The sequence below is a fragment of the Bos taurus genome, chromosome 7 (genome assembly GCF_002263795.3).
Source record: "Bos taurus isolate L1 Dominette 01449 registration number 42190680 breed Hereford chromosome 7, ARS-UCD2.0, whole genome shotgun sequence".
Lineage (NCBI taxonomy): Eukaryota > Metazoa > Chordata > Mammalia > Artiodactyla > Bovidae > Bos > Bos taurus.
In genome coordinates, this window is record NC_037334.1 from 19219500 (window position 1) to 19238991 (window position 19492).

The 19492-nt window shown below is 51.7% G+C and overlaps 1 protein-coding gene across 4 annotated transcripts in view; it reads right to left on the reverse strand.

Moving 5' to 3' along the window:
• Positions 1-4376: 4376 nt before the first annotated feature.
• Positions 4377-19492, reverse strand: part of UHRF1 (ubiquitin like with PHD and ring finger domains 1) — a 33924-nt gene continuing 18808 nt past the window's right edge. For all 4 annotated transcript variants that reach the window (XM_010806982.3, NM_001103098.1, XM_059888231.1 and 1 more), the window contains 12 exon segments: positions 18027-18127; positions 17623-17809; positions 16919-17042; positions 16719-16826; positions 16343-16447; positions 15422-15528; positions 13659-13821; positions 13432-13569; positions 10534-10672; positions 10301-10446; positions 8443-8541; positions 4377-5938 (listed from right to left, as the gene is read on the reverse strand). In XM_010806982.3, the coding sequence (XP_010805284.2) occupies positions 5792-5938; positions 8443-8541; positions 10301-10446; positions 10534-10672; positions 13432-13569; positions 13659-13821; positions 15422-15528; positions 16343-16447; positions 16719-16826; positions 16919-17042; positions 17623-17809; positions 18027-18127 (1564 nt within the window). In that variant the 3' untranslated portion in view covers positions 4377-5791.

The window sequence follows — 19492 nt, forward strand, 5'->3', positions numbered from 1 at the left end:
TGGAAAATTCTAAAAGAGATGGGAATACCAGACCACCTGACCTGCCTCTTGAGAAACCTATATGCAGGTCAGGAAGCAACAGTTAGAACTGGACATGGAACAACAGACTGGTTCCAAATAGGAAAAGGAGTACGTCAAGGCTGTATGTAACTTGTGCTGATTTGCTATGCACTGACCTGTATGTGGGGAGAAGGCAATGGCACCCCACTCCAGTACTCTTGCCTGGAAAATCCCATGGACAGAGGAGCCTGGTAGGCTGCAGTCCATGGGGTCGCTAAGAGTCGGACACGACTGAGTGACTTCACTTTCACTTTTCACTTTCTTGCATTGGAGAAGGAAATGGCAACCCACTCCAGTGTTCTTGCCTGGAGAATCCCAGGGACAAGGGAGCCTGGTGGGCTGCCTTCTATGGGGTCGTACAGAGTTGGACACGACTGAAGCGACTTAGCAGCAGTAGCAGTAGCAGCAACAAGGCTGTATATTGTCACCCTGCTTATTTAACTTATATGCAAAGTACATCATGAGAAACGCTGGGCTGGAATAAGCACAAGCTGGAATCAAGATTGCCGGGAGAAATATCAATAACCTCAGATATGCAGATGACACCACTCTTATGGCAGAAAGTGAAGAGGAACTAAAAAGCCTCTTGATGAAAGTGAAAGAGGAGACTGAAAATTTGGCTTAAGGCTCAACAGTCAGAAAATTAAGATCATGGCATCTGGTCCCATCACTTCATGGGAAATAGATGGGGAAACAGTGTCAGACTTTATTTTTGGGGGCTCGAAAATCACTGTAGATGGTGATTTCAGCCATGAAATTAAAAGGCACTTACTCCTTGGAAGGAAAGTTATGACCAACCTAGATAGCATATTCAAAAGCAGAGATATTATTTTGCCAACAAAGGTCCATCTAGTCAAGGCTATGGTTTTTCCAGTGGTCGTGTATGGATGTGAGAGTTAGACTGTGAAGAAAGCTGAGTGCCGAAGAATTGATGCTTTTGAACTGTGGTGTTGGAGAAGACTCTTGAGAGTCCCTTGGACTGCAAGGAGATCCAACCAGTCCATTCTGAAGATCAGTCGTGGGTGTTCATTGGAAGGACTGATGTTGAAGCTGAAACTCCAATACTTTGGCCACCTCATGCCAAGAGTTGACTCGTTGGAAAAGACCCTGATGCTGGGAGGGATTGGGGGCAGGAGGAGAAGGGAACAATAGAGGATGAGATGGCTGGATGGCATCACCAACTCGACGCACATGAGTTTGGGTTAACTCCGGGAGTTGTTGATGGACAGGGAGGCCTGGCATGCTGTGATTCATGGGGTCGAAAAGAGTCAGACATGACGGAGCGATTGAATTGACTCATTGGAAAAGACCCTGATGCTAGGAGGGATTGGGGGCAGGAGGAGAAGGGGATGACAGAGGATGAGATGGCTGGATGGCATCACTGACTCAATGGACATGAGTTTGAGTGAACTCCAGGAGTTGCTGATGGACAGGGAGGCCTGGCGTGCTGCGATTCATGGGGTTGCAAAGAGTTGGACACGACTGAGCGACTGAACTGAACTGAACTGATGCCAATACTGCAAACACCAGACCACACACGGCTCATGTGGTTGTTTAGATGCTGGATAAAGTGGCTACCCCATCAACAGGCACAAGAAAGTACATACACTACTGTCCTAATGTTACTCTTTAAATTTGTATATAAAACATAGAGAAACATCTATAAACAAGTATGTACCCTGGCTTTGCCATGTCTTCGGGTAAGTCACTTAACCTGTCTATGCCTCAGGTGTTCCGAGGTTGAATGTTGCCATGCCAACACACATGTACAAATGAAGTCTAAAAATATTAACCCTCTGGGGTCAGGATCATATACTTTGGCTTTTTCTTCATCTTCAATTTACAAATGTTCTAAAGGATTATTGTTGTTCAGTCACTTAGTCATGTCTGACTCTTTCTGACTCCATGGACTGCAGCACAACAGGTTTCCATGTCCTTCACCATCTCCGGGAGTTTGTTCAAACTCATGTCCATTGAATCAGTGATGCCATACAGCCATCTCATCCTCCATCGGCCCCTTCTCCTCCCGCCTTCAATCTTTCCCAGCATCAGGGTCTTTTCCAATGAGTCAGCTCTTCACACCAGATGGCCCAAGTATTGGAGCTTCAGCTTCAACATCAGTCCTTCCAACTAATATTCCTTCCAATTATTATTAAAATCGGGGTTGACTTCCTTTAGGACTGACTGGTTTGATCTCCCTGCACTCCAAGGGACTCTCAAGAGTCTTCTCCAACACCACAGCTCAAAGGCATCAATTCTTTGGTGCTCAGCCTTTTTCAAGGGTTATTAATTTTATAGCATGGAGTGGAGGGAGAAAAGGGAAGATTTACATTAAAAAAAGAAAAAAGCAACCACATAAATTTTAAAAGGTGGTCCAACCTCAAACTGGAGTATTACTCAGCCATGAAGAATGAAGCCCTGACACTTGTTACAGTGTGGATGGGCCTTGAGAACACGATGCTGTGAGATGCCAGACACAAAAAACTGTCTTATGAATTTAATTACATGAAATATCAACAACAGGCAAATTGGCAGACAGAAAGTGGGTTGATGGTTGCCAGGGGCTGGGGGAGGGGTGGGAAATGACTGCTAATAGGGACTGGGTATCTTTGAGGGGAAATGAAATTCTGGAACTAGGTAGAGATGATTACACAACTGTGCAAATATATTAAAACCCACTGTATACTTTAAGTGGATGTTATGGCATGGGCAATATATCTCAATAAAACTGCTATAAAATTAAAACTACCAAAAGTCAACCAGGAACCCAATACACATAATATTGGAATTATTTTCTGCATAGCAGTTCATATACACTTTCCTGGGGTTTGTTCATTTTTTAGGCTTTTTTAAAATATTTATTTGGCTACATTGGGTCTTAGTTGTAGCACATGGGATCTAGCTCCCTTGCACTGGAAGCACGAAGTCTTAGCCACTGGTTGACCAGGGAAGTCCATGGGGTTTGCTCACTTCTAACAATGACAGCTTTCTTAACTTTTGAGAAACAAAAAATATTCTACAATCTTGACAACATACCTCGGTGTGTCCTGTTCCCATGTGTGGCCCCCCTGCAGACACATAAGCCCACGTGGGGACATTATTTCTTGGCTCCTCATAGGAGGGCCTCTTATTTTTATTTCATGTTCACACTTTGACTTGAGATATAACTCACATACCGCACAATTCAAAGGATTCTAATGCATTCACAGGTATTGCAATCATCACCAAATTTAGGACATTTTTATCACCTGCAAAAGAACCCTGCACCCTTTAGCTCCCCACCTCCTCCATCCCTCACCACATCCTGTCATCACTACACGAAGCTGCCTTCTGTCTCTATAGATCCCTGTGTTTAGCATTTCCTATGACTGAGAAAATATGTGATCTTTTTTAACTAGATCCCCTGGAGAAGGACATGGCAACTGATTTCAGTATTCCTGCCTGGAGAAGTTCGTGGACAGAAGAGCCTGGGGGATTATAGTCCATGGGGTCACAAAGAGTTGGACATTGCTGACCACCACTAGCACTACTTTGACTTAGCATGATGTTTTCAAGGACACACTTGAAGGTCCTGAAGAGGCAGAGCTTTATTATTTTTTACATCCACCCACGGCATTACAGAGCCATCAGGACAAGGTATCAGTGGTAGGTTGGCATCTGCAGAACTCACCACTGTTAACTTCCCTGGAACTCTTAAACTTGCCTCATGGTTGGGGAATTCCCTGGTCCAGTGGTTAAGATTCCGTCCTTCTATTGCAGGGGGCATGGATTCAATCCCTGGTGGGGGAACTAAGATCCTGCAAGCCAAGCCATGAAGGCACAGCCAAAAACAGGAGAAAACCTGCAAAATGTGCCTCATCCTTGGACTCTGGACTCCACTGGAAACGGCATTTCAGGTCATCTGTCTCCACACCCTACGTGCACCCATCCCCCCAAGCCTGCAGAGGGCCCCCCAGGGTAAAGCAGTTCCCTAGCTGATGGTCCAGGCTGCTGACACCCACTTAAGGCAGGGCCAGTCTCCTTCCTCGTGAGGGTCCTATGACAGCCTCTGTTTCTTCAAGTGTAAATGGGGACAGTGCCATCCCCCTTAGTGACACTAAATGACCTCTGGTTCCAAGCTGGAAGGCCCAGCTTGGCCCCTCTGGACCACTGCCCATCATTTGGATCTTCTGGGCCTGTTTTCACACCTGCAAAGTGGAAATGATGCTACTTGTCTAGCATCCTGGGTTTTTTTGGATAGAGAAAACATGTTACAAGTTACAGAAGTGCCTAGTAGGCTACTTGCAGACAATTTGCAGACAAAAGACACCATCAAATGCATCTGTAAAAGACATTTATTCTGAGAATCTAAAACCTGGACAGAGAATATTGAACTTTGTAAAAAAACAAAAAAAGCCTACACAGGATTTCGGTGTTTATTCCTAATACATTAAACCACCTAATAATGAAGAAAAAAAAGAGAAACTTTTAAAACAGTATTGCTCCAGTTTGTCTGCAGTTATGTGACTTAAAAATATCCCTGTTCTGTTGAGGTATAAGCTGCAAACTTTGGTAAAGTTAGAAACATTAACGAATCATTCCCCAAATACAAAACTCCCCCGACAAAAAAAAAAAAAAAAAACACAACCAAACCCTAAAGTTATTAGCTTCCTTGGTACATATACAGTAACTACAAAAAAAATAATAATTTCATTTGGAAAAGGTGTTTATTCATTTTAAAAGGTTTCCCTCTTGTAATTCCCAATTGGTGAGTTGAAAATTCAATTTCGAAGATCCACAAAACCCTGATCGTCCCCACTTGCTCACCTGGGGTCCCCAGGGAGGCACTGGAGGACCCCAGTTTCAGAATCCGGTTGGCAGTGTCAATTCAGTGCTGAGAAAGAGCCCCAGGTTGAAAAGGAAGGAGGGACCAAAGGCACTTGAACGTGGCCCCGGGCGTGGCTTCCGTGGCATCAGGTTGGGACGGCGCTGGGCCGAGCGTCGGCCCCCACGGAGGGGAGGGTCCGGTGGAGGTAGCTTCGGTGTGGCCCCAGGTTTCTGCTCCGGTGGCCCATGGCCTCTGTGTGCGGTGGGGACGCGGAGGCAGCCCGGTGGGGGATGGCTTGGAGGTGAGGATTTCAACTGGCCCCAGTGGGACTTCTCTGCTTCTCCTTGGAACAGTTTCCTGCTGGTGATGCGGGGCCAACACCTGGGTGTGCTGACACCCAGGACCACAGCCTCGCTGGGTCTTAGGCGATGGAACTTCACCTCTGGGGGCCCGACCCACCAACCTTGAAAAGATTGTTCTAGGCAGCCCGGTGCCTTCTTGCGAGTCGGTGGCGGGGATGGCTGAGAACTCAACTCTGGGAACTCGAGCAGCCTTCACACCAACTCGTTTCTAATCCCATCCTCAGAAGAAAAACCATTTTTTGAAAAACTTTGTTTTGGGTTTTTTTTGTTTTTTTTTTTTTTTTTGCTCATAAAATTGCAGGCTTTTTGTTTAAAACCAAAATAAAAACACTGAGAAGTCCAACTTTGTTCCTTCCTTTGAGCCATAATACAAATTCCTGAAAAAATTCATAGATAAAAAAAAAAAACAAAAAAACGGGAAGACGAGGCAGTTTTAGGGAGTGGAGGAAAAAACTACATGTTTAAGTTAAGCCCACTAAAAACGAAATGGGGGCCACGGACCCCTCTGATAACGTTTGTTTTTTTTCTTTTTTTAAAATACTCGGCGAGAAGTGCTTGAAGATCACCGCCCGCTGCCATAGCCGGGGAAGAGCTGGCTGAGGACGGCCTGCAGTGGCTGGTTCACGGTCATGGCGTAGCTCCGGCCCAGGTCATAGCGACAGGCCGGGCAGCTGAACACCTGGGCCTTGAAGGACCTGTCCAGGCAGTCCTGTGGGAGAATGGGGCGGGTGAGAGGTGATCCTGGCTACCCATGGTCCCCTGGAGCACCACCAGGCACCCAGAGGCCCCTGGCAGCCCATGACCAGCCCGGCTGCCCCAGGCTCATCAAAGACACCAAGGTCGGAACTTCCCAGCGGTCCAGTGGTCAGGACTCTGAGCTCTCACTGCCAAGGGCCCACATTCGATCTCTGGTCAGGGAGCGAAGATCCTACAAGCTGATCAATCAGTGTGGCCAAAAAAAAAAAAGAGACTCCCAGGTCATCCTAGCTGCCAGGCTCCTGCACCTGGAGGTCACACCACCTGACGGATCTACCCTGGCTCTCTTGTCACTGGTGCTGGAGTCCCCTGCACAGAGGACCCTTCCCCAAGGTGCCCTGGAACATCAGGATGGTCCTGCCTCCCCACACCCTGTCTGCTTTCAAAACAGCACTTTCCTCCTTCTGGAACTGTCTGATGGACTGATGTGCGTGTGTTAACAGAGCAGACGCTCCCCACGATTGGGGGTTGTATCTCCCTGATGTTCCCCACACCAAGCACAGGACACAGCACAGAGCACAGGCTCAATAAAGACGTGTCAGTGAGAAGACAGGAGGAAACGGGGGGAAGGATGGAGTTTGGATTCTGAGCCAGACTTCTGGGTTCGAACCCAGCTGTCAACCAAACAATGCAGGAGGCAGTGTGTGGAGGAAGAGTCAGGTGGAGACTGAGCTGCAAGCCTGGGAGGCCCTGGAGAGCTGACCTTCCCATGAGAGGAACAGGCCAGAGATGATGCCCACAGGGGCACAGACACCTGCACAGGTATGCACACCTGAAGGATGGCACAAGGCAGCTGGGTGAGGGGCAATGCCAAGCAGGTGAAAACCTGCTGCCGCTGGAGGAGGGCAGTGGCTTTTGCTTCCTATATTTAAAAATCCCTGCATTCTTTTCCAGTATAAAGTCTATAGCTGATCGAAGACCAAGAGATAGTACTTTGTGCTCAATGCACTGATTCAGGTTCAAAATCAGGTGCTGGACCGCTTCGAGCTTCACAGTGGCCAAGAGGTGGAAACACCTAGAGCTCACTCACAGATGATGGATCAACACAACGTGGTCCATCTGCATGCTGCAGTGTGACCCAGCCTTCACATGGAAGGAGATTCTCACCCACGGGACAACACGCGTAAGCCCTGAACCTGATGCTTCGGCAGAGGAGCCAGACCCAGGACACACACTGCCTGATGCCACTCACAGGAGTTCCTTGGAGGAGTCAGATCCACAGAGACAGTAAGTATCAGTAGAGGGTGGGGTCAGGGGCTGGGAGTCAGTGTTTAACGGGGACAGGGTTTCACTTTGAGTAGATGGGAAAGATCTGGTTATGGGGCCTTTTAAAGTCCCACAGCCAGAAAGGAGAGAGTTGGAGGTCAAACCCAGGCAGCTGATCCCAAAGATGTGCTCTCTATGCCACTCCGCCACGCCTCTGAACTTGGGCCCCACGTGGCCTGGGGCACCGGGGGGTATCTTTCCCAGCCTCCATCAGGCCACATGGGATGTGAGCACTGCCCGAGTGCTCCACGTTCTCAGGGTCCCTCCCCTGGTCTGACAACTGACCCAATGCCCTGGACGCAGCTCGGCGACCTAGAGTGAGCAGGTGGCAGGGACAGTCCCTTCTGAGCTGCCTGCCTGTAAATTCCTACAGACTGACTCTGGCCAGAAGGCGTGGCAAAGATGCCATGCATGCATCCCAGTGCTTCCCAACTCCAGGGACTCCTGGAACCAAGTAGGTGGGGCCAGGGATGCTGCTCAGGTCCCAGGACACCCCCACGATAGAGAACGATCCAGCCCCAAAGCGGGGAGAGACCCTGGTCCAGGACCCATCTCTGCCTCTCCCAACCTCTCTTTCAAAAGCTTCAGACTGGAGACCGCTTCCCTCCTAGAACTGACTGCTGGCTGGAGGCTCCAGCCCCACTCACCAGCCCTCATTGTGGGGACAGGCCCTAGCTACTCCCAAGTGCCGGGATGCTGCCCCGAGGCCCCTCTCAGGGGGCAGGTTAGTGCCACCTCATCCTCCAGGACGCCTTCCTCCTGGCTCCTCTAGGTGATAAGTGCCTCACGCCTCTCTAGCCCTGCCTGAGGCCCACTTAAATCATTTAGTGTGACCAGATGGCAGGAGCAGGACAGCAGCCCATCCTCTCCCACCCTGGACCCCGAGACGGGAAGATGCTGGAGAAGACCTGTGTGTGACCCCCACGAAGGTAGGCACGCACCGGCCTGCTGAGGGCCCAGCAGAGGGCCAGCGTGGCTGGAGGCGCAGGGTGGTGGCAGGGCAATGGGCACCTGTGATGAAGGCTGGTGGGGGAGGGGAGAGCAACTGTAACCCAGGCAGCCCGGGAAACACCCTGAGGCGCCGGAAGGGCAAGGGGCAGGCGGTCCGAGTGAAGCCAGCAACCCCAGGGTGCCGGCAGGGGTCAGAGCGCCCTTCGGGGCCTCCCACCGGCCCCCGAGGCCGCCCCTCACCTTGCACACGTTGTGCTGGCACACGGTCGTGATCGGGCGGAACACCAGCTCCTGGCAGCAAATGCACTGGAACGTCTCCTCCACTTTGCTCAGAAATTTCTGAAAGCGGGAGAGCAGGTGTGTGAGTCCGGCAAAGGCTCGCTTCCCCAGAATGAGGGAGCACGACAGGTCTCCAGATGCCCTGCTCAGCCCTCGCCCTGGGGTCCTGAATCTCATCTTCCTGCCCCTGCCCTAGGAGGACAGGAGTCGTTGTGACCCTGTCTGAGGACCAGAAGACGGGGGCCTGGAGCCGGGCAGAGCGCATGTAGGCTCAAGGCCAAGACCACACTCCGGCAGCGCCTGTCTCGGTGCAGAGCCCAGTCCTGCGACACACAGCGCCACCTGCCCGCCGCCCAGGCACCCAGGTCCAGCAGGGGCCAAAATGGAGAAACACCTGCTTTCTTGGAGCCTGGGGCCCAGGGGGGAAGGTGGTGAAGACAGAAACAGCAGGGAGCAAGGAGGGGCTGCCCCGGAAGGACAGAGCGGGGGCACCAAGAGCCCTCCACGGAGAAGCTGGCCTGCCAACAGAGAAACCTGAAGGACTGAGCCTCAGGCCTCCTGAGACCTCACGTCTGAATCCTGGGACCTGAGGACCTGTCACCCACCACACACAGCAGAGGGGACTTGGCAAGAGGGATTAAGTTAAGGCCCCTGAGATGGGGATGACCCCGGATTCCCAGGAGGCCCAGTGTCATCACAGGGTCCTTATAAGAACAAAGGGGAGGGTCAGAGGCAGAGAGACAGGAGATGCTGAGCTGCTGGCTTGAGGATGGAGGGAGGGGCCGTGAACCAGGGATGCAGCGCCTCTAGAAGCTGGAAGAGTCAGGAGTCAAAACTCCCCAGGAGCCTCCAGAGGGACCAGACTTGCCCAGGCCTGGGTTTTACCCCTAAAGGCTCATTTGTTAGGGCAGCCACAGTGATTTCACACAGGAGAGAGGCTGAGCCAGGAAGGCTGTGGGGGAAGGTACTCTGGGCAGAGAAACCCATGAGAGAGAAGGCTGTGAGACAGGATGACAGGGAGGAAGAGACCAGAAGCAGAGGATGTCAGCAGTAACAGGCAGCTGGCCCAGGGCTCAGGAGGGTTTGGGTTTGATCCTGACCATGAGCCAAGGAGAAGTGGTCCCCACCAGGCAAGGACAGGGGACGCCAAGGCCAAGATACCTGCCTGCAGTGACCCATCAATGTCACTCTACCCACTAAGGCAGGAGGACCAAAAAAGAAAAAAATAGTCCTGGTTTGGCGGTTTCTGGGAAATGTGAAAACAGAACGACCCTAGGATCCAGCAATCCCACTTCTAGGTTTATACCCAACAGAGCTGAAGGCAGGGTCCAAGAGTCACCTGCCCACCCATGTTCACAGCAGCCAAAGCCGGAAGCACCCTAAGTGTCCAATGAGAGACAACGGGGAAGCAAATTCCATTCATGTGGTGGAATGTTACTCAGCCTTAGAAAGGAAGGAGGTTCCACATGGATGGACCTTGAGAACGTGATGCTCAGAGAGAGAAGCCAGACCCAGAAGGACACACATTGTCCGATCCCAATCACAGGAGGTCCCTGGAGGAGTCAGATGCACAGACAAGAAGTAGATGGTGGGGCCAGGGGCTGGGGGAGAGGATGGGGAGTCAGCGTTTCACAGGGACAGTTTCGCTTTAGGGAGATGAGAAAGTTCTGGAGATGATGGTGGCAACAGTTACACCCCAATGTGAATGTGCTCAATGCCACTGAGCTGCGCAGTTTCAAGAGTGAAGATGGCCAATTTCACGTCACCTCCATCTTATGACAGTGAAGAGGAGAGGCCCCGGCCAGGCGGGAGAGCTCACCGGCCCGTCCTTAAGCGACTTCAGGATCTCGGTCCACAGCTTCATGTTGCTCTTGTCCTCCTTGATAAGGCTGCTCTGCTGAGTGGTGAGGCTGTAGGGCTCCACCTTGGTCTTCTTGGGCGTCCCTCGCGAGGACCCATCACCTCCTGGAGCAGAGCGGGGGGCGGGTTGAGGATGGAGAGTGGAGGGGTGCCCCCGCCCCTGGGTGCGAGGGTGGCCGCAGAGACACCCACCGGCCGACTTGCTCTTCCGCTTGCCCTTCCTGGGGGATGTGAAGCCCTCCTCCCCATCCTCCTCCTCCTTGTCCAGGGCTGCCTGCTTGCTGTTCTCCTTCTCCTTTCTGGCCAGGGCCTCCAGGTAGCCCTCGGGATACTGCAAGTGGGAGAAGACAGGCCGGTCACCCCTACCCGGTTCGGACCCAGAGACAGACTCCGTGCTCACTCAGCCTCAACCCAGAGGTTTCCATGACCCGACTCTGGAGCAGTGACTGAGCACAGAGACTCACGGCGGCAAACACACACACACACAGCCTGCGCCTCGGGGTGGGGGTGGCGGGGGAGGGGGCAGAGTGAGATCCCGCACATTGGAGGCAGCAAAAGAGACAGTCTTGTGTTGCTGCTGCTGTTGTTTAGGCTGTGATCCCACACAGCATGGGGGATCTTAAGTTTCCCAACCACGGACTGAACCCAAGGCCTCAGCAGCGAAAGCCCTGAGTCCTAACAACTGAATTGCTGGGGAATTCCCAAGATAGCCTTTATTAATTTATTTATTTTGCCACATACCCCGAGGCTTGTGGGATCTTAGTTCCCAGACCAGGGATTAAACTAGGGCCCTCGGCAGTGAGAGCTCGGAATGTTAACCACTGGACTGCCAGGGAACTCCCCGCAAGACGGTCTTAACAGTTTTCCATTTCTAACAGAAGCAGTAGGCAAACTTTTTCCAGCCAGGCAGTAAGAATTTCAGGCTCTATGCTGCCAAGAGCCAGCCCAACCCCCGTGGGGATGATGGGCATGGCTGTCCCCCAAGATGATCTCATTTACTAACCACCAGCCCCAGGCCTTAGCTCCAGGACCCTATTCTGATGGGTCTTGCGTTCCTCCAAGCCCCAGAAGGCTTTATTAGAACCCCACTTCTTTTTTGTTTCAGTTTGGCCTGAGAGGCATGCGGGATCTACATTCCCTGACCAAGGATTGAACCCACACCCCTTGCAGTGGAAGCTCAGAGTCATAACCTCTGGATCGCCAGGGAAGCCCCTAGAAACCCCATCTCTAAGACACCTATGGGAGAAGGCAATGGCACCCCACTCCAGTACTCTTGCCTGGAAAAATCCCATGGATGGAGGAGCCTGGTAGGCTGCAGTCCATGGGGTCGCTAGGAGTCGGACACGACTGAGCAACTTCACTTTCACTTTTCACTGTCATGCATTGGAGAAGGAAATGGCAACCCACTCCAGTGTTCTTGCCTGGAGAATCCCAGGGACGGGGGAGCCTAGTGGGCTGCCGTCTATGGGGTCGCACAGAGTCGGACACGACTGAAGCGACTTAGCAACAGCAAGGCACCTACAATCACGACCAATTCTCCAATATTCCATCAACAAACCCTCAAGCTTTTCCAACAACGTGAATGTATAGTGAAGACTTTAAGTCCTAAATAAAAATCTTCCTCCCACTAAACAGTTCCTGACCCTTGGCTGTCTGCCTCCTCAGTTTCTCAGCTTCTGAATTCCCTGTGGTATAAACACTGCTTCAAAAGACAACTCTCTGTGGCTCCCCCAGGGGGCAGGCGCTATCAGACTCTCAACAGCAATTAAGATTCCTGAAATAGCCCCACCACGACATATCAGCTGTAAAGCCGCTCACCGTGAGCAACAGAAAACACCGTAATTATAGTGCAAAAAGGCAGTGTTCCCCAGGCGCTGGGTAAACTCTTGGGAAAGGAAGATTCTGCAGCCATAGAGGTGAGCAATTGGTCCAGGGGAGCAATCCACCTTATCTTTACATTTAGACTTCTCTCCATCTATTAGGGCTTCCCAGGTGGTGCTGGTGGTTAAGAACCCGCCTGCCAACACAGGAGACATAAGAGACCTGGGTTCGACTCTGGGTTGGAAGATCCCCTGGAGGAGGGCATGGCAACGCACTCCAGTATTCTTGCCTGGAGAATCCCATGGACAGAGGAGCCTCGGGGGCCACAGTCCATGGGGTCGCAGAGTCGGGCACGACTACAGTGACTTGGCACACATGCACTCCCTATTAATATTAATATATTTAGACCAATTGTGTTGGTTTGGGGTTAGGAAGGGGTGACAGAGAGGAAGAAGAGAGATGGGGACTTCCCTGGCGGTCCGGTGGTTAGGACTCTGCTTCCACTGCAGGGTGATCCCACATGCCACATGGTGCAGTCAAAAAAATAAAGAGAGAGAGAGAGAGAGATGGAAGAGGAGAGGAGAAGAGAGGGGATAGGGGACTGGCCAAGGGAAGAGATCAGACTCCAGACTGATTTCGGATAAGCGCCTCTAACACAGCACCAATAAGGAAGCCCAGCTCTCAGTTCTAACCGCAAAAGCAAAGCCTTGGGGCTTCCCTGCTGGTCCAGTGGTTAAGGATCCAGGTGCCAGCACAGGGGACACTAGTTTAATCCCTGGTCCAGGAAGATCCCATGTGCTGCAGAGCAACAGTCCATGCACGACAGCTATTGAGCCTGTGCTCTAGACTCTGGGAGCAGCAACTACTGAAGTCCGCACGCCCTAAAGCCCATGCTCCGCAACAAGAGAAGCCACTGCAGTGAGAAGCCCAGGCATCAGAGAGAAGAGTAGCCCCCACTTGCTGCGACTAGAGAAAGCCTGAGTGCAGCAACGAAGACCCAGCACAGGCAAAAGATAATAAATAAATAAATCGTTAAGAACATTATTAAAAAAAAAAGGCAAAACCGCACGCACACCTGAGCCACCACCCCCTCAACATCCTCTGGTTGAAGGACAAGGAGGGGAGAGCCAGGGAGATAGCACCTGTTCACAACATGGAAATCATTCAGGATGAGAGAAACCCTGGAGAGCGTGGCCCTGCTGGCCAGATGCTCCCTGCCCAGGCCCCCGGCTGGCTCTGGTCTGGCCGCGAGTGCTGGCCTGGACGCACCTGCATGGTCAGCCCCAGCTTCTTGATCCGGTCCTTGCCCTCCTTGGTCCAGGGTCCCGGCTCCACGTCATCTCGACGTAGGAGGAAGCGCCACACCAGGAAGCCGGACTTGCCCTTCTCGGGCCAGTACCTGACAACCTATGGAGGGAGTGGAGCGGGGGTCAGAGGAGATCATGCTAGCATGGGAGGGGGGGACAGGCAGGTGCAGCCACAGGGGCCCCGCTCACCTTATAGATGCCGTCGTACCGGTTGCCCTCGATGGGCGCATACTTGCTGTGCTTGCGGCCCTTGACGTTCCGCACCACGCGGACTGGCTTCCCCGACCGCCAGTCCTTGGCCTCGGCCCCTTTGAGGTCGTTGATGGGGGCAAAGCAGTTGAGAGCCAGAGCCCTGCGGAGCAAGGCGGGCCCGTGCTCTGGACAGTGTCCCCCTGAGAGAGGGGGCTGATCACGTCCCAAGCCCCCAGTCACATGAATGCGTAATCTTCTTTTGAAAGAGGGTGCTTGTGGATGGAGTCAAGTTTGGCAGAGGTCAGAAGGGACTAGGGTAGGCCCTGAATCCAATGACCTTGTAAGGAAAGGGAAACTGAGGGACTTTCTTGGTGGTACAGTGGTTAGGACTCCGAACTCTCACTGAACTATTCAGGGAACTAGATCCCACATGCCGTAACTAACAGTTCACATGCCTCAAATTAAAAACAAACAGACAATAAAACACACATTTCCCATGCCACAACTGAAGACCCAGCACAGCCAAACTGGAAAAAAAAAAAAAAAAACCACAAATGTGGGCCAGGCCAACAGGTATGTCCCAATGGAGGGCACAGAGGCCTGGGAGCAGGGGGGTGAGAGGTCAGCTCAGCTGCCCTCCTTTCTTAAAAAAAGATATTTAGGCAAAGAGTTTTCTGGAAAGCAAGAAGTATCAATTTAGATTTCTACTAACAAATTTCTACTAACATTTCTACTAACAAATTTCTACTAACATTTGCGTTGCTAGCCTATGCGTTGGCCTTTCTCAACACTGGAGAATCTGGGCAGCTTTACAGGATAAATAAATAGGAACTCATCATTGCTTCAACGTGTATTTCTTTGCTCACTAAAGATGAATCAATTTTCATGGTCACTGGGGATCTCATTACATTGTGGAATGATTTGCATATCCTTTGCTTTATTCTGCTAGTTTTTCTTATTGATTTGCAACAGCTCTTTATATAGAAATGCATAACCATCAGGTATCCTGTTTATGGCAGACTTTTCCCCTTTTGATGGGTTTACTCTTACCCAATTGTCTGAGGATGTGGATACCTCCTGAGTCTTCTAGGCTCAATCGCACAACCCTCTCCTGCTTTTCTGCCACAACCCTCACCTGCCTTTTCTGCACACTTATGGCTTTTGTGTGTTTATAATATTTAAAGGTCATCAGATCTCTATCTTTTCCTTTGTGCTCTATGTTTATGCTTTATCCCATCCTGTAATCAGGGCTCAGGAAACTCCTGCCCACCTATTGGTGTTGCAAATAAACTTTTATTGGAACAGAGCCATGCATACCCTCTTCCGTGGGCTCTGTGGCTGCTTATGTGCTATAAGAGCAGAGTTAAGTGGCTGCCACAGAGACTGTGCAGCATGCAGAGCCAAATATGTCTATTATCTGGCCTTCTGTGGCAAAGTTTGCTTCACTGTGACTGACTGACTGACAAGTAGACAGAGCAGGGAAGAGATGGACCCTATGTACCACCACATTGGTTTCTGGCCATGATATGTGGCATGTGGGATCTTAGTTCCCCGACCAGGGATGAAACTCGAGTGCACTGCAGTGGGAGGGCAGTGTCTTAACACCAGACTGATAGGAAGATCCCACCACCACACTCTTAATGGGGATCTAACTTCCTGCATGAATGCCTCCAAAACAGAACACAGCCCCTCCCCTGTATAGCCAGCCGAGGACAAGGCAGACGTGCGCTTGAGAAACAGTAACACTCTGCTCCACAAACCTGTTGGTGTTGGTGAGTTTCTGATCACAAGACTGTTCCGCAGTCCGCTTGTTTCCGGAAAGGTCTCGTCCGCCACTACCTGTGTACGTGAACGAGTTCCCATGGTCCTGAAAACGACACAGAGGGCAGGCTAAATCCTGCATGCATGGGAAAGGAGAGACACCCTCAAAACGAAGCCAGGCATCCTCATGACGTCAGAACCAGCGACCAAAGAAACAGATAACACCAAGAGCTGGTGAGGACGTGGAGAGACTGAAAACCCTGTGTGTGGCTGGTAAGGATGGAAACTGGCATGGCCGCTATGGAAAACGGTATGGATGTTCCTCACAAATTAAAAACAGAATCACCAAAGGCTAGCAATCCCATTTCTGAGTTTATACCCAAAAGAACTGAAAACAGGGACATGAAGAGATCTGTGCAGACCCAGGTTCATAGCAGCATTATTCATAGAGGCTAGAATGTGGAGACATCCCAGGCATCCACGGACGAGCGACTGGATAAACAAAACGTGGTCCAGCCACACATCAGAATATTACCCAGTCTTAAAAAAAGGAAGGAAATACTGATACCTGTTACAGTGCGGATGAACTCGTAAGGACAAGATGCTCAGGGAGATAAGCCAGACACAGAAGGATAAATATATGATTCTACTTACATGGCAGATCCACAGACAAAGAAAGCAGATGGTAGAGGTCTGAAGCTGGGGGAGGGGATGGGGACTCGAGTGTTTAGTGGAGACAGAGTCTTAGTTTCAAAAGATGGAAAGTGTCTGTGGATGGATGGTAGTGATAGTCGCATGACAGCGTCATTATGCTTAATGCCACTGAGTGGTGCACTTAAAAACAGTTACGATGGTTAAGTTTTCTGTTAACGTGTATTTGCCATAGTTACACACAAATGAAACCAGCTCCCCACACTCACCACATCGTCCTCATACCCTCCAGCCAGGACCAAGGAGTAGGCCCCGTGATTGCTCCGGCCATGGATACCCGCCACGTGAGGTCGATGGACCCCCGACTCGCTGACCTGTGAACCCACCGAGAGGTAAGTGGCACCCCATGGACCAGACACTACAGATAAGCTCAAATGCCCTCACTCCCGCCTTCAGAGCCACAGTCTGACCCTTCTATCCAAACGCATCAGTCCTGTTAAAAGAACCCTCAGCCCCTGAAGGCCAGAGTCCAAGCCACACCAGGGAAGGACCTGGTGTGAATCCCAGCCTAGCCTCCCTGGCAGAGGGGCTGCTGGAAGGCCAGCGCCCACTGGCTGAGCCACAGACCCTGACATCCGCACATACCTGGACTCGGAACCTCCACATGGTGCCCACAGGAATGCCCGGGATGGGGCCAAAGTGATTGGACGGCACAATGGTGCACTCCTTGGTGCGGCCCACGCACGCCATGCCCTGTCCATTGCGAAACAGAGGGGAGAGCAGCGTGAGTGGCCACAGGAGGGCGGAGGGCAGCAGGGCCCTCCAGGAGCCCAGGGCCCCCTCACCTTGCCCCAGTCCCGCTGCGAGGACGATGTGGCCGACGCCATCTTCGCCTTCTTCTTACTCTCCTTCAGCTTCTCACCCGCCTGCACCACCTCACTGGAGTCGATCCGGCAGTCAGGGCAGTACCTGTGACCATAGGGATGTCACCCCCTGCCCAAGGCCGCATGCCCAGCCCCCTACCTTCCTGCATAGCCAAGACTGCACAGAAGTGGGGAGGCGGGGAACGGCTTCAACTTAAATTCACGAACTCAACATAAGAAATCCATTCCCTTGGTCCCATGGGCCACATCGGAAGAGCTCAGTGGCCACATGGGAAGAGCTTGGTGGCCATATGGGGCGAGTGGCCCCCTTGGTGGGCAGCAGACACTGACCCCTCCCACTGGGAACAGCAGCGCCCCCCACGGTGAAGCCAAGACCAGCCCCCATGCAGCCAACATGAAGGGCGGTTCAACGGCACCTACTCACTGCCAAGGACTCAGTTCCCTGTCTCCACCAGGAGGGCAGGGGCGGGGCAAACAACAGCCATCTCTGTTAGCACTCCCAGGCTCTCACACCAGAGCTGCGCATCACAACTCTCCCACTCCAGGCCTCAGACGCCCGCTCCCGCCTCTGGCCCACAGTGCCTCCCTCCCCACAGTGAGCCAGGGCCGGGCCACATGGGAAGGACCCCACATCTCCATCGCCTCGGCCACCCGGGGGCACTCACCACTCCTCCTCAGGGGGCACGCTGCTGAGCGGTGGGCGCAGGCAGTAGATGTGGAAGGCCATGTCGCACTCGTCGCACATCAGCTGCTTGTCAGGGTCCTGCTTGCCCCCGCACACGTGGCAGGCGCACATGCGGCACAGCTTCCGCTCATCGTCCTTACAGTGCTTGCAGGAGGGCCCGCTCTTCCCTGCACCCCGGGAAGCGGGGGATGGGATCAGCTCTGGCAGCGCCCCACCCTCCCACCCTACACCCCACCACACACACAGCACGGAGGGGCTTTACAGTGTTTGCAGGAGGGCCTGCTCTTCCCTGGAGGTGGGATGGGGTGGGGTGTCAGCTCAGGCATGACCCCCACCCCTGCACCAACCCTCAACCCAGCACAGAGGGGCTGGATCAGAACTCACTTCTCATCGGGTTTTCCACCATGGGGTTCCCCTCGCCCGGACGCTCGATCTTGAAAACTTCATCCACGAAGACAATCCGACAGTCATTGAGAGAATCACCCCTACAAGAGAACAGGCCTGTTAGGATGACCAGCGGGCCAGTCTCACCGATGACCCCAAAAGACCCGGCCACTTGGACATGTTCTCAGAGCCCATGAACAGCTCTGATTCTAATTATATCGTAGAAGAGGTTTTCGTGGGGCCCTATGAACTCGCCTAGCTACTACCCTCGAAAATTCAAGTCCTACCACATCAGGAACGAGGTGAAAACAAATAAGCCAGAGTTTCAGTATGTGATGCATTTTCGAGAATAATTTTTAACCTTTGGCAGGTGAGGCCCACTAAGAGGCAAGGCCCACTAAACAAGGCTCAATAGGCAAAAACTATGAAGAAGTTCTGATCAAAATATGAAAATTTTTTAAAAATTACAAAAACTCCTCTAGGTTAAAACAACCCCAGGGATCATCTCACTGCTTCCATCAGACCATCTGACTGCTTCCATCAGATCACCCCACCACTACGTCGACAACCTTCCAGGGAAAGCAAACGTGAGTTGCGTATAATTTCACACTTTCCGAGAACCACATTTAAATAGTAAAAAGTAGATGGCATCAGTTTGAATGTGCTCCTTGGAAGGAAAGCTATGACAAAGCAAGACATCGTATTTAAAAGCAGAGACATCACTTTGCCGACAGAGGTCCATCTAGTCAAAGCGATGGTTTTTCCAGTAGTCATGTACAAATGTGAGAGATGGACCACAAAGAAGGCTGAGCACTGAAGAACTGATGCTTTTGAACTGTGCTGGAGAAGACTCTTGAGAGTCCCTTGAACTGCAAGGAGATCAAACCAATCAATCCTAAAGGAAATCAACCCTGAATATTCATTGGAAGGACTGATGCTGAAGCTGAAGTGCCAATACTTTGAACACCTGATGCAAAGACCCTACTCAATGGGAAAGACTCTGATGCTGTGAAAGACTAAAGGCAAAAGGAGAAGAGGGCAGAAGATGAGATGGTTAGATAGCATCACTGACTCAATGGACATGAGTTTGAGCAAACGCCAGGAGATAGCAAAGGACAGAGGAGCCTGGTATGCTGCAGTGGCAGACATGACTTAGCAAATGAACAACAAATGTAACCCCATGTATACAAAATACCATTTCAACGTGCAATGAATGTTAAGGAATGATTAACAATCGCTAGTTTACACTCTTTTTCAGCACTAAGTTTTTGAAATCCAGGGTATATTTTATACTCACAGCATATCTCAGTGTGTCCTGGGCACATTCCAAGCGCTTGGCAGCATGTGACTCATGACTGCAAGACTAGATGGCACATGTCCAGATCTACCCACCAGTTCACGGGGAACTCGGGGACAGAGGAACGGAGGAAATGACACCAGGAGGATGCTGGTGGGGAATCCAGACT